General features: G+C 40.6%; 1 protein-coding gene across 1 annotated transcript in view; it reads right to left on the minus strand.

Annotated features, from left to right (window-relative positions):
- Positions 1–2061: 2061 nt before the first annotated feature.
- Positions 2062–13209, minus strand: part of LHFPL6 (LHFPL tetraspan subfamily member 6) — a 225499-nt gene continuing 214351 nt past the window's right edge. Inside the window, exon 4 of the mRNA XM_059996090.1 lies at positions 2062–3188. Within this exon, the coding sequence (XP_059852073.1) occupies positions 3070–3188 (119 nt within the window). The 3' untranslated portion in view covers positions 2062–3069. The remainder of the gene's footprint in view (positions 3189–13209) is intronic.

Genomic DNA, 13209 nt, shown 5'->3' on the forward strand with positions numbered 1-13209 from the left:
ACTCAGAATATAAGTTCTTTGCCAGATATGTAACTTTTCGAGTCTTTGGCTTACCTTTTTGTTTTCTCAATGATGTCTCTGAAGCGCAGAAAATCATCATTTATCATCTTTCTTTTCCTTATGCCCTTTAACTTTATCTTTAATAAATAAATTAAGGTAAAGGATTCCAGTTTACCTGGGAGAAGCTTCCTCCTTATCTTTGAGAGTCAGTTGACATAACGGGACATGTAATCACTGATGTTCTTCTTTGTTTTCCCCCATAAGCTTAGGAGCAACTTGAGAGCAGGGGTTGTACTTTATGGAGTGCTTTATATATAGTAGTAGAATGTCTAGCAAGTAGTGGAAGCTCAAGAACTATTTGTTACCCAAATATGTTGAAAATTGGAAGAGTCAATTCAGTTTCATCAATTAACTACTCTACGCATCATCTTCTCTTCCTAAAAACAAGGAAAACTCCCCACTTACCTCAAAAGCATGCACAAGCAATGAAAGCTTTCTGAGGTTGTGAATGGAGCTTTTTTGGTCCCTTACGTGTACATCAGTAAGCAGCCTGTGAATATATACTTTTCATAGATTTTATATTATTGTTATTATTAATATTATTTCATGAATCCTGATTTTCACTTGAAAAGCTGTATATGTAATTCTTTATTTTTTAGTATAACTCTTAATACAGCAGATGTTCCTCATCAAATGCTGGGACATCTTGAACCAAAGAAAACTATGACTAGTCAGAATAGAGACACGAGGGTTTGCCAGTTGACTTGATCATGTCAGAGTGATCAGCTTTCTATCCTAGTGAGGTTCACTAATGTCCAAAACCCTGAGGATTACATCAAAATGACAATGTTATCATTCAATCTGTCCAAGAAATTAGATCTTGATGAATTCCATTGAGAACTCCAACTTGATAATGAGCTAAGAAGTCATAACACTATTCTGACAGGAAGGTACAGTTAAAGAAATTTGAAAAGCACCAGGAATACATGAAAATGATGGGCTAATGGACGGAGCAAAGTGCAATCTTCTCCTCCTGGCAGGAAGCCACAGAATGCAGAAGCCCCTGCTCAGTGAACAATGAGACACAATCAAACGGCATTCAGTGCATGATGAATTAAGCATCTGAGAGCAGAGTGACTTTTTCCATAGCAACAAAGCCTCAGAAAGCCCAGAATGCTATTGGCCAGAGTCTTGTATTGTTCTTCCGGGGCTACATCAATCCTCACCCTGGATGATTAAAAGTGCCAGAAGCAAGTGTGATATTCGGATATTCAAGTTAAATGATAAATGTGCACAGAATGAATAGAAAATATAGTTACATGTGTAAATAGCCAGAATGTTCAATTTCCAAATATGAAAAGTATATAATTTAGAAACTCATTGAAATGGAAGTTTGAAGGATTTGCTGCTTACTCGGCAGCGCCTAATAAAAGAATGTATCCGTTATCCAATCTTTGCTTTTGAAAGAGTTGGTTCTGTTAGGGGGTTGTGAAAGGGTCCAGATCTTTCTCGCTAGTCAAGGCTTTATGCTGGTAACAGGAGTGTGAAAGAATCTTTCTCAATGGCCAAGATCCCTGAAAGAACAGAGGTATGAAACTGTCCCTGGCACAGAAGCACCGAAGCAATGCAGCGCCTTGTAGAAAGTGGAGAAGCAGCACGTCACTGTCAGCTTGTGACCGCTCTGTCGTCATCCATGGAGACTGAACCATGACCTGGTTTTCGTTGCCTTCAACCACTTCTCAATGTTGTCCATATTCTCAAACTTCATCCAAAAGAGACTTGAAATTCTTCTCTCATAAGGATTTGATCATGATTGAAGTGCAATGAACAGGCAGTTAGAATTCTGGTTGCAAAGAATTTAAGTTGAAAGCAGGAATTATGTCTTACCTGTAACACCTTGTGTGCCGAGAATAACTCCTGGTTGGATGACTAGTGGGTGAATGAATAGGAGGCCTAAAAATGAAATGGAAAATTTACAGGACAGTTGGAGCTGAAAGGCTACATTTAGGAATTAAAGAAGCGAACCCCATAACTGAATTAACACTCTATGACACATGGAGCTACTGATCAAAGAGAGAATTTATTCACAGAGCTTTTCAAATACAAACAAAATAGCACGTTTTCATTTTTTACAAAATGAATATTGGAATAAATGTGGTACAGCACAGTACAATAATGGATGAAAGAAAACAAGATCTAGTGACTGGAAAATGTCTCTCATTACTCTCACATCTTCAACTGAATTCTCTCCTACAGCGGACAGAAAGTTGCCCCTTTACTTCGTAAGAATACCATAGCAGAAACTACTCAGAGAAATATTGCATATTTTTTGAATAATATTGAAATACAAAGGCTTAATGCTAAAGATCTGCATAAACACTGAAAACACGTTGAGGGCATAAAGAGTTTATGCAGAGTATACAAAATACTGATAAGAGTGGCTTATTGGTCCATTTATTAGGTTTAATGTATACTTTATAAAGTGATAATATGGTATTTTAAATGTGTATTAAAAAGAAAACAGAGGAGTAACGCACTGCTAACCCTCTCATACAGACTGTGCAACAATTTAAATGTCTGTGTGTGGGCATGTGTGTGGATGCGTACATCTGTATGTGCTCGTGTGCTTTCAGAAATGCCGTGACTTACTGGGAACGTCTGTGCGTTACCCTGCTTCCCAACCTAATACTGTTTCTCCTAGCCCTTTCGATTCTCTGAGTCATCATCCTTAAAAAAAAAAAAAATCCTTGTTTGCTGCATATATAGATTTGTTTTGTGTATGTGTGTGTTCTACATCAACAATACTCTGTGGGATAGAAACACCCAACACCCTGCAATATTTTTAGCCTTTGGTCCATTTTTCTCTATCATTCCATGCTCTACATTTCTTTCACAAACCTTGCACAACCCTTCCCCATGGTATAATGTTTTTAATTCCACTGGGTTTCATTTCGTTAGTGTTGTATGGTTTAGAACCACTATTCCACCTTTTGAGAATAGCTGGATGCTTCAGTCCCTCCCAGCCCCTTCAGCCCGTCTTCTCCTCTGTTTGCTCTTGGTGGCTCCATCTCAGTATGGGTACTGTTTCTGTTTCTTGCCTGAGAAGCAAGCCAGCCACGTGCATAGCAGCATAGCGGTGGCAGCACCTGCTCCCGTGCAGTAGTAGGCCCAACCGATTTCACACTTACCTAGGGACACAAGAGAAGGAGAGAAAGCAGGCACAGATCAGGATGATTTTACAGGAGGTTCTGTCATTTCTCCCAGGGTGTGTGTTCCTGGTGTACCACGGTGAAACGGAAATACTCATTAGAAATGTGACACTCACTCAAATGGAATGATAACAAGGGATGAAACTTATCCCATGACGGAAGAAAGCCGGAATAGTTGTGGGCATTTCAGAAGGACCTCAAGGCCTATGTCTCCTGCTAGCTAGTGACAGAAACCTTTTCTCCCCAACTGCGATGCTCACTCCCGTGGCTGAAGAAAAGGAGGAATAACAGCAATCAGGATAGGAGAGATGAAGGTATTAGTTCCGATTTAAATCACCCAAACTCATATGCATAATGAGGTACCTTAGAAAAAAATTCAAAATACAGGTAAGTCCTAAATATAGATACAGTTTCTGCAAAAGGGCCACTCTAAGGAGGAGATCCCTTTGAAGAATAATGCTAAAGTGAAAGAATCTACCAAAAAACTCCTGGAACTACTAAGTGACAACAGAAATGTTGCAGGATACAAGGGTAATATATAAAAGTCAACTGCTTCCTATATACCAGTAATGAACAAGTGGAATTTTTAATTAAAAACACAATACTATTTATATTAGCATCCCGCAAAATGAAATAAGTAAAAATCTGACAAAATAGTACAAGGTCTTTATGAGGAAAACTATAAAACTGATGAATGAGATCAAAGAACTAAATAAATGAAGAGATATTCCATGTTCATGGATAGGAAGGCTCAATATTGTCAAGACGTCAGTTCCTCCCAATTTGAGCTACAGATTCAATGTAATTCTAATCAAGATTCCAGAAAGTTGTTTTGTGGGTATCAGCAAACTTATTCTAAAGTTTATATGGAGAAACAAAAGACCCAGAATAACCAACACAATATTGAAGGAGAAGAACAAAGTTAGAGGACTGACACTACCTGAATTCAGGACTTACTATAAATCTCCAGTAGTCAAGATGGTGTGATATTGGTGAAAAAATAGACAAATAGACTAATGCAACAGAATAGAGAGCCCAGAAGCAGATCCACATAAATATAGTTAACTGATCTTTAACAAAGGAACAAAGGCAGTACAATGAAGCAAAGACAGTATTTTCAATAAATGGTGCTGGAACAACTGGACATCCACATGCAAACAAAGGAAATTGGACACAGACCTTACACCCTTCACGAAAATCAACTTAAAATGGAGGACAGGCTGAAATGTAAAACTATGAAAATCCTAGAAGACAACATAAGAGAAAATCTAGATGCCCTTGGGTATGGTAATGACTCTAGATATAACACAATCCATGAAAGAACTAACTGATAAGCTGAACTTTATTAAAATTAAAAAAAACTTCTGCTCTGTGACAATGTCAAGAGAATGAAAAAAAAACTGCAGACTGAGAGAAAAATGTGCAAAAGACACATCTGATAAAGGACTGTTATCCAAAATATACAAACACTTAAAACTCAACAATAAGAAAACAGACCTGATTAAAAAATGGGCCAAACACCTCAGACCACAGACACCTTACCAAAGAAGATATACAGATGGCAGATAAGCATATGAAAAGACACTCCACATCATGTCATCAGGGAAATGCAAATTAAAATGACAGTGATATGCCACTACATACCTATTAGAATGGCCAAAATCTGGAACACGGACACCACCAAATGTTGGCGAGGATGTGGAGCAACAGGAACTCTCATACATTGGTGGTAAGAATGTGCAATGTTACAACCATTTTAGAAGACAGTATGGTGGTTTCTTAGAAAACTAAACATACTCTTACCATACAATCCAGCAGTTGCATTCCTTGGTGTTTACCTAAAGGAGCTGAAAACCTGTGTCCACACAAACGTCTGCACCTGGATATTTATAGCAGCTTTATCCATAACTGCCAAAACTTTGACGCAATGGAGGTGCCTTTCGAGTCAAGACTCAAATCTGGGTACCAGGTTCTAAGAATAAGAACTCACTGACCCAAAACATCCTACTTGAATTAGTGGGATAGGTTTCCGCATTCATTAATCCTTTTTTTAAAACAACATTCAAGTTATTCTTTTTGCATGTACAGTAAGGAAGTCCTCTATATCTCTCATGCAACATTGTCTTTTCTGCCCTAATTGAATCCCCTTTTTAGTCAGTCTTAAGAAAACCAGAAATCAGACAATGCTCCAACAACCACCATTTTCTCCCTTTTCTTTTGTTTTTCTTTATCCATTACATTAGCTAAAACACATACAACCAGATGCTTGGATTTCACAGTCATTGAACATACAAACCATAGTTTGAAAACCATATCTTTTTTTTACATGTCAGTCATTTTTTACCTTGTTCATTAATAACTTCTCTATTGAAAACTACAAAGACTGTTAGGTGTAGCATGTAATTTGACTTCCTATCTTCACTGAAGTCTACTGAGGCGGTAGTTAGCATGTGCCCCATTTACAGATAAGAAGGTGAGGTGAGGCAAAGCTTGAGTCATTGGCTTGTAGTCACCATAAGTCAATCGCCACAAAATTAGACCAAGAGCCTCCACATCTTAAAAGTACTCTAGGGCACTACCTATGTGCCAGACAATAGGATACGTTTAGCCTGCAACTTTGGTTTCTCCCTCTCCGTATCCAATAATAAATAATAAAAATTAAGAAACAGAAAACACAGATTGATTACTATTTGCTCTGAATTGTAGAAGAGCTTTCGTGGAGCAAATATTAATACATTTAATCCTCATAAGAACACGATGTGGTAGGCACCTGAGTATCATCCCCACCATTCGCATGGGGACACTAAGGCCAAGGAAAGCTCAGTAACCTGCCCAAGGACTCACCTGTATAGTAAGTGACGAGTCCTTTGCGTCTCTCTCCACAATTTATTCTGTGTGCCTCCACTCCTCAAGTGCCTATAGCAACCCCCGGCAGTCTTACCTGCTGCCATTGCTTTCCTGTCTCCCTGCTTTTATTTATAGTATCATCAACAGCAAAGAGGGCAGCTATCTTTTCAAAAATCAATCATGTTAAGTCGCTCCCTTACTTAAAATCCTTTAATGGTTTCTCAAACATGCAATCTCCTTCCAAAGGCCTGTGAGCCCCTGAATGAGCTGGCATCTGCCTACTTCTCAGACCTCATGACCACCTTCCCTCTTGTCTTCTTTCTGGCCATACTGGCTGTCTTCTCTGGACCACATCAGGCTTGTATTGGCTCCAGTACTCCTCACTCATTATTCCTTCCACCCCAAAAATTCTACTTCCAGATCATTAGAGAGCTGGAGCTTTCTCAGATGGGATCTACCTGCCCCCCCCCCAACTTGTCTCATCAAAGTCACTCTATTCCTTCACCTCACTTTATTGCCTTTGAAGCACTTGCCATGGTTTGTAAATATTGTGTGTGCGTGTGTTTAACTTCAGTCTATCCCACTAGAATGAAAGTTTCAATTTGGAGAGACCTTTGTATAGTTTGTTCCCTACTGTACCCCTACAACAGTGCCTGGCTCACAGTAGGCACTCAGTAAATAAATGCTGAATGAAAGACAAGGTAAAAGAAAGAGAGAAAGAAAGGAAACAAAGTAGGCAGACAGTTAGTCTTTCAAAAATAAAGTATGGGATTTTAAGAGTAACTCCAGTCTCATTTGACACAGAACTTCTGGAGAGAAGTGCCCAAACCAACTGTGCATTTATAGCTTTGTACAGAGTGTGTTCAATTTAAAAGGACAATAGATCCTGAAAGAGCACATCTCCACCGCAGGCTGGGTCTCACTGGCACAACGACCTCCATTAATACTGACAGATAGAATCAGTCTTTTCAAGGGTAACAGAGTCTCCTTCATGGACCAGATTTTCTGATAACCATAGGCTACTGTGGCTGTGAGTCTTGGGAATAATCTCCATTTTGAATTATTCTTTAGCTGGACTAAACAAATCTAGGAGGGGGAATTAATAGGTAACTGAGAGATGGCAGGTGGTTTAGAACCAAAAAGTCAGCAAAATCTGTGGTCAGTCCATTCAGTATAAGGCTCATAACACAGAACACAGTCAGTTGTTCATTAATAATAAGGTGTTGATCTTCCATGACCTAACATGAAAAGTGGAGTACAGAATTCTTTACTAATTATCGGACACTCACTCAAGAAAAAGTAGTTGGTGAGGCTATTTAATAATAGTGTATGTGGGCTTCCCTGGTGGCGCAGTGGTTGAGAATCTGACTGCCAATGCAGGGGACACGGGTTCGAGCCCTGGTCTGGGAAGATCCCACATGCCGCGGAGCAACTAGGCCCGTGAGCCACAACTACTGAGCCGGCGCGTGCTCTGCAACAAGAGAGGCCGCGATAGTGAGAGGCCCGCGCACCGCGATGAAGAGTGGCCCCCGCTCGCCGCAACTAGAGAAAGCCCACGCACAGAAATGAAGACCCAACATAGCAAAAATAAATTAATTAATTAATAAACTCCTACCCCCAACATCTTCTTTAAAAATAATAATTATAATAATAGTGTATGTACAGTAGTCACGTGTGTTAAATAAAGATTAAAAAAAAAAAGCTACTAAAGCATTGACTATCAGAGAACCCAGGAAAGACAGCATAACTTTTTCACTCCTCTAGAAAAGTCAATAAAATAGCGTAAGCTTAAACCTTAGGGGCTCTGAACTGGCAGGGTTGCTGTAGCAGATGGTGCAGATGCTCCACCCAATTCCTTTGCTGGTTCTGGGCTCTCATCCATCAGCTACTGACTGTACTTTGCTCCTAACAGCTTATACTTGCAACCCTCTTCAGAGGACCCATGAGCTGGGGGGCCACTTTGTTCCAACTCTCAGAAAGTTGAAGTACCCCTGGTGGGACTGGTAGCCACTGACGGGCTGGTGCAGGAGTCTGAAAGCCCTCCTTCTTGCCTCCAGGTGGGACAAACTCTGCTGTGGCATGAATGTTCCAGAGCTCGTAAGAGTCCAGACTGAGGCTGGGACCTCACCTGGAATTGCACCCTCGCTTCGTGTCTACGCTTTCACTATCTTGCTTTCCCACTTCCTCCTGGTTTCTCCTCAGCTCATTTCCTTGATCCCTTGGACAGGAATCCTCATCTCAGGGTCTCAGCTCTGGGGAACCCAATTTCAGAGAAGAGCAAATGAACACAGTCTTTCTTGTTTTTCTTTAACGTGATAAGGGTTTGTGAAGTTTCTTCAGTTGTTAGAGGCTTAACCCATCCACCTACCCACTCAAGCCCTGCCATCCCCTGAAACACCCAGAGCCAGGATAGAGCCTTCAGCACATCCTTGCTATGCTATCATCTTCCTGGGGCCAATCCAACTCCTTGCCTTGATAAGTGTGTATGTGCCATTTCTAATAACTGTTACGTTTCTGGAGCCTTTCTTGTTTGTGTCATAAAACATGTAGTCAACTCAGCAGATCAACCGTCCATCATACGAAAATGGAAAGGTAGGACACCAAATGAAGGTACTCAAAAAGTGTACTGTCATAGAAAATGTTTGAGGATGTTACACAATCTTGCTGCTAATTACACACACGTGCTAGTTTATGTGTGTGATTTATACACTTTGTGGTTTAAATTTAGCAACTGGCTAAGATCCAAAATGAGCAGCTAATGATCAGTGTGATTTAAAAGAAAATTATTCCTCTGTTTCAGATATGAAGACGTTGGTTTGCTAAGTAATTGATAAAATAAATCATTATTAAATCAATAAAGATTTATTCTGGTATTTTGGATTGTATAGAAATATGGCCACCTCATCAATCTAACTTCAAAAAAATATACAAAAGCATATACCACACACACACATATCTTCAGAGAAACAAAAAATGGTCAAGGTCAGTGTAGTAAGATCAAGATGTGTCAATAAAATTTAGGCCAATCTAAAGAAACACTAAGTCATCCATCCCCTGATTCTTGAGTCCCTTCTTCCCACCCTCTCTCCCTCCCTCAATTCTTTCATAAATTCAACAAATTAAAAAAAATTTTTTACTGGAATATAGTTGATTTACAATGTTGTGTTAGTTTCAGGCGTACAGCAAAGTGAATCAGTTAATATCCACTCTCTCTTTTTTTTTTTTAGGATTCTTTTCCCATGTAGGCCATTACAGAGTACTGAGTTCCCTGTGCTATACAGCAGATTGTTATTAGTTATCTATTTTATATGTAGTAGTGTGTATATGTCAGTCCCAATCTCCCACAACAAATATTTTTTAACCGCCCACTCCAACTAGGAATCACTGGATGCGAGGGATCTACTTTGGAAAAAGATAAATACAGCCCCTGTTATCAAGAAGCCATCGTCTAGTCAAGGGTGTATTAAACAGTAATTACTTAGATATTCATATAATGATAATTGTGATATGTGCTTTGAAGAAAAAACATCCAGGATGCTAAGACAGCAAATCACAAGGACTTTTATACAGTGAGGTCCGTGAAGGAGAGCCTTAAATTAGAAGTGAAATTTAAGCTGAGACCTGGCAGATGAGCAGGGGCTAGCCAAGCCTGAATGTGGGAGGCCAGGGAAGAGTGTCTTTGCACCAGGGGGATGGGAAATGTAACGGAGAAACGTAAGCAGATTTGGGTCTCGTTAAAGTATCATTCAAATAAGAGATGGATGCCACTGTGCGTGTAAGCAAGAGATGGGGTTGGGTGTGACCACCTCCAGAGTTTGAGAGCTGGAAGCCTGGAGACTTCCTCTTCAAATGTTCATCTACGCGGGTGTAGAGACATGTGAGATAGTCAACAACCATTGGTAAGTCTTGATCACCTACTCTTTGTGTTGCAATATTACAGGAGACCAATGAGGGGACAAGACAGATAGCATCTTTGGTTTTACAAAGCTTATGTTCTAGTAAGACTGATTCTTGAGTATCACTCACATCAGTTGCATTATTTTGAAGCCATACCTTGTATATTTTACACACGTCTGTTAGAAATTCAGTTAACGAAATTAACTAGATATAAAAGGGAGTTTTTTTCATGAAACTATAAATGTAAATGTACCTCGAATTTCTTCAAAGGAGAAGAAAGATTCTTCTTCCTGAGCACGGTTCCTTCCACTGTTAAAACCCACACGCTCAATAAGAAGAAATTAGCAGTGTTTTACAGTAATAGGAGAAAAAGTCTTTCTGAGTACATTAGGCTATTAGGAAAGAGCAGATGTTTAAGTTAATATGTTTTAAACCTTACTGTAGTCCACGAGTAGTAACGGAACCAAAGGAAACCAGGGAATACAGGACCATTCTTCCCTGGCCTCTCACTTCCCCTGTCGTGGCAAAACATTCTTGTTATTTTAATGCAAATCGAAAGCTTTTTGCTAGAGGACAAGTTTTGTCTGGGATCCTTTCAGGAAATTAGAGAAGCAAATCTGTTAAACTTTCTCTTTTGCTCTCTGTAATGCTCCATCAAACAGGACTCCAAGCGCACTGGGTTGGCAAACTGCTGCTTTCAACGACGGGGAATGCCACCCTTGACAGATAAAATAGAGGTTAATCAATGGGAAAAGGTTCTGTGGCTGCATTCCAGGGCAGCCCCGGGAAGAAGATGGCTGGGAGAGGTGTGGCTGATTCTTTAGGGTGCCTCAAATTAGTTTTTAAGCGCATCTCCTGTTAGTAACAGAGACAGAAGAAAAGGTACAAAGAACCCAGCTTTACTACAAATAACAATGAAATTCCAGTGATCAGTTCTATTGGATTACTCTTTCACAGCCTACCATGTGACTGCCTGTCTCATTCCTGTATCCCAAAGCTCAGTACAATGATGCCTGGACCACAGCAGACAATTGATACGTATTTGTGGTGTGAATGGCTATCAGACACTATACCTGTGCTGAGAACAGAGATCTGAAATTAATAATTATATAATAGCGGTCATGGACAGCCTGTGAGCCAGGTGCTAACCAGTTTAGAAGTGGCATCTCATTTAACCATTTTTGCCTATGATACTGTCAAGAAATTAGAGAAGCAAATCTGTTTATACTTTCTCAATATCATTCCCATTTTGAAGATGAAGACACTGAGTTAACATGCAAGATAAGTCACTGGCCCAGTATCTCAAATAAATGATGAAGCTTGAACTTGAGTCAGTTCCAAAACTTTTTTGTGTGCTCAGATATGTTTTAGGAAGATCTGTATCACATTGTCCCCATTTGTCTCTGCTAGAACTTACATGCCACAAAGAAATAAGATATATTTTGAGTGAAATAAGTTAGAAAGAGAAAAACAAATATCGTATATTAATGCATATATGTGGAACCTAGAAACATGGTACAGATGAACCGGTCTGCAGGGCAGAAATAGAGACACAGATGTAGAGAACAAACGTATGGACACCAAGGGGGGAAACTGATTGGGGGGGGCTGGTGGTGGGATGAATTGGGAGATTGGGATTCACATATATACATATATATACACTATATGTATAAAACAGATAACTAATAAAACCTGCTGTATAAAAAGTAAATAAAATTAAATTAAAAAATTTAAAAAAAGATATATTTTGCATCTTTGAATTTACCAGTCTCCTTAGAAGACTCCATGCACCCGTGTGTACCTTGCACAATTCTAGTTATTAAAGGCCTGCATCTTGCAGACTTGGCTCTCCCAATTTCAGGGCCAATGAAACCAAACTGGCACTCTCTTGGCAATCCCATCCCCCTAGAGGATGTGAGGCAGTGGGGTCCAATAAGCTTGCTTGATCAAATTCAGATAATTGATTTTTCCTGGGTGATAACTGGCTATGGGCACGCTGTCAAACTGGATGTTTCTGACCTGCCCCCGTCGGAGCGGAGCTGAGAAAGGGCTCCAGGCCCTGGGCACCCTCCAGCTCCCCTCTGCCTGTAAACCCCTGGCCATCGCGCCATCCTCATACCCAGAGACTTTGCCACAGGGCCTCCTGCTGTCCCAGCTCATTTAAGCACAAAACAGGGTCCCACAGGTAGTCCTGCCCCCGACTGATGCTGTCCAACGCAAACCTCCCTGTGTCTTCGACCTTCCCCATGCTCTGCATTTGAACCTGAGCCCTGCCCGTTCCCGGTTCACTTCTTTCCTCACTGAGTCCAGATATAAGCTGACTGCCTTCACTTATCAGGCAGAATATCTTTCATCTGCGATATTTAAAGTTTTTCAGCATGTAAAGATATCAATGCAAAGTTTGTGTAGAGAAGAAGCAGGCATGTCAGATTTCATCCCTTTTGCTGTACAAATCAGGAAGACAGGAAGGTGGAGGGATCTGTAGAGAAAAAAACTTTTGTATTCTTTTGCAGTACGCGGGCCTCTCACTGCCGTGGCCTCCCCTGTTGCGGAGCACAGGCTCCGGACGTGCAGGCTCAGCGGCCATGGCTCACGGGCCCAGCCGCTCTGCGGCATGTGGGATCCTCCCGGACCAGGGCACGAACCCGTGTCCCCCGCATCGGCAGGCGGACTCTCAACCACTGCGCCACCAGGGAAGCCCAACTTTTGTATTCTTAAATACCATGGGTGGAAGTCTCTCCTCTTGAGTAAATTCCTTCCTACCTCTTCATATGCAGACCATCTTGTCTGCCCTGTGCTTGTTAAAAGCAAGAACAAAAGAATCTGTAGTGGGACCAATTCCTTTTGTTCTTTTGGGAAGTTACTGAACAGAGGTGTTGCTAGTGAAAAACAACAACAACAGGATTTAAACATTTGACCTAAAACACACAAAAGCTTTAATTCAAACTTTTAATGGAACGAGGAGTTAAAATGACACCTGTGTCTGAAAAGAGAAGAGTGGAATTCAAACTTGATCGCTGGGCAAAAATGTAGAAGTAAAAAGGCTGAGGGAAGATAGTTTGTGAGATGCGGCTCATTTTAATGCTCTTTGCTTGTTTCTGTCTGTTTAGGACGAGAAGCATAAACTCACATTGCTGACCAGGGTCGACCTGGACACAACTTCAGGGCACCATTTACACTGAACTCCCTGAGATGTACTCTAGGAGGTACTGTCCACAAGCAGATCTCAGTAATGGGATCTCAGCACCCCATGGGC

The sequence above is a fragment of the Delphinus delphis genome, chromosome 18 (assembly GCF_949987515.2).
Source record: "Delphinus delphis chromosome 18, mDelDel1.2, whole genome shotgun sequence".
NCBI lineage: Eukaryota > Metazoa > Chordata > Mammalia > Artiodactyla > Delphinidae > Delphinus > Delphinus delphis.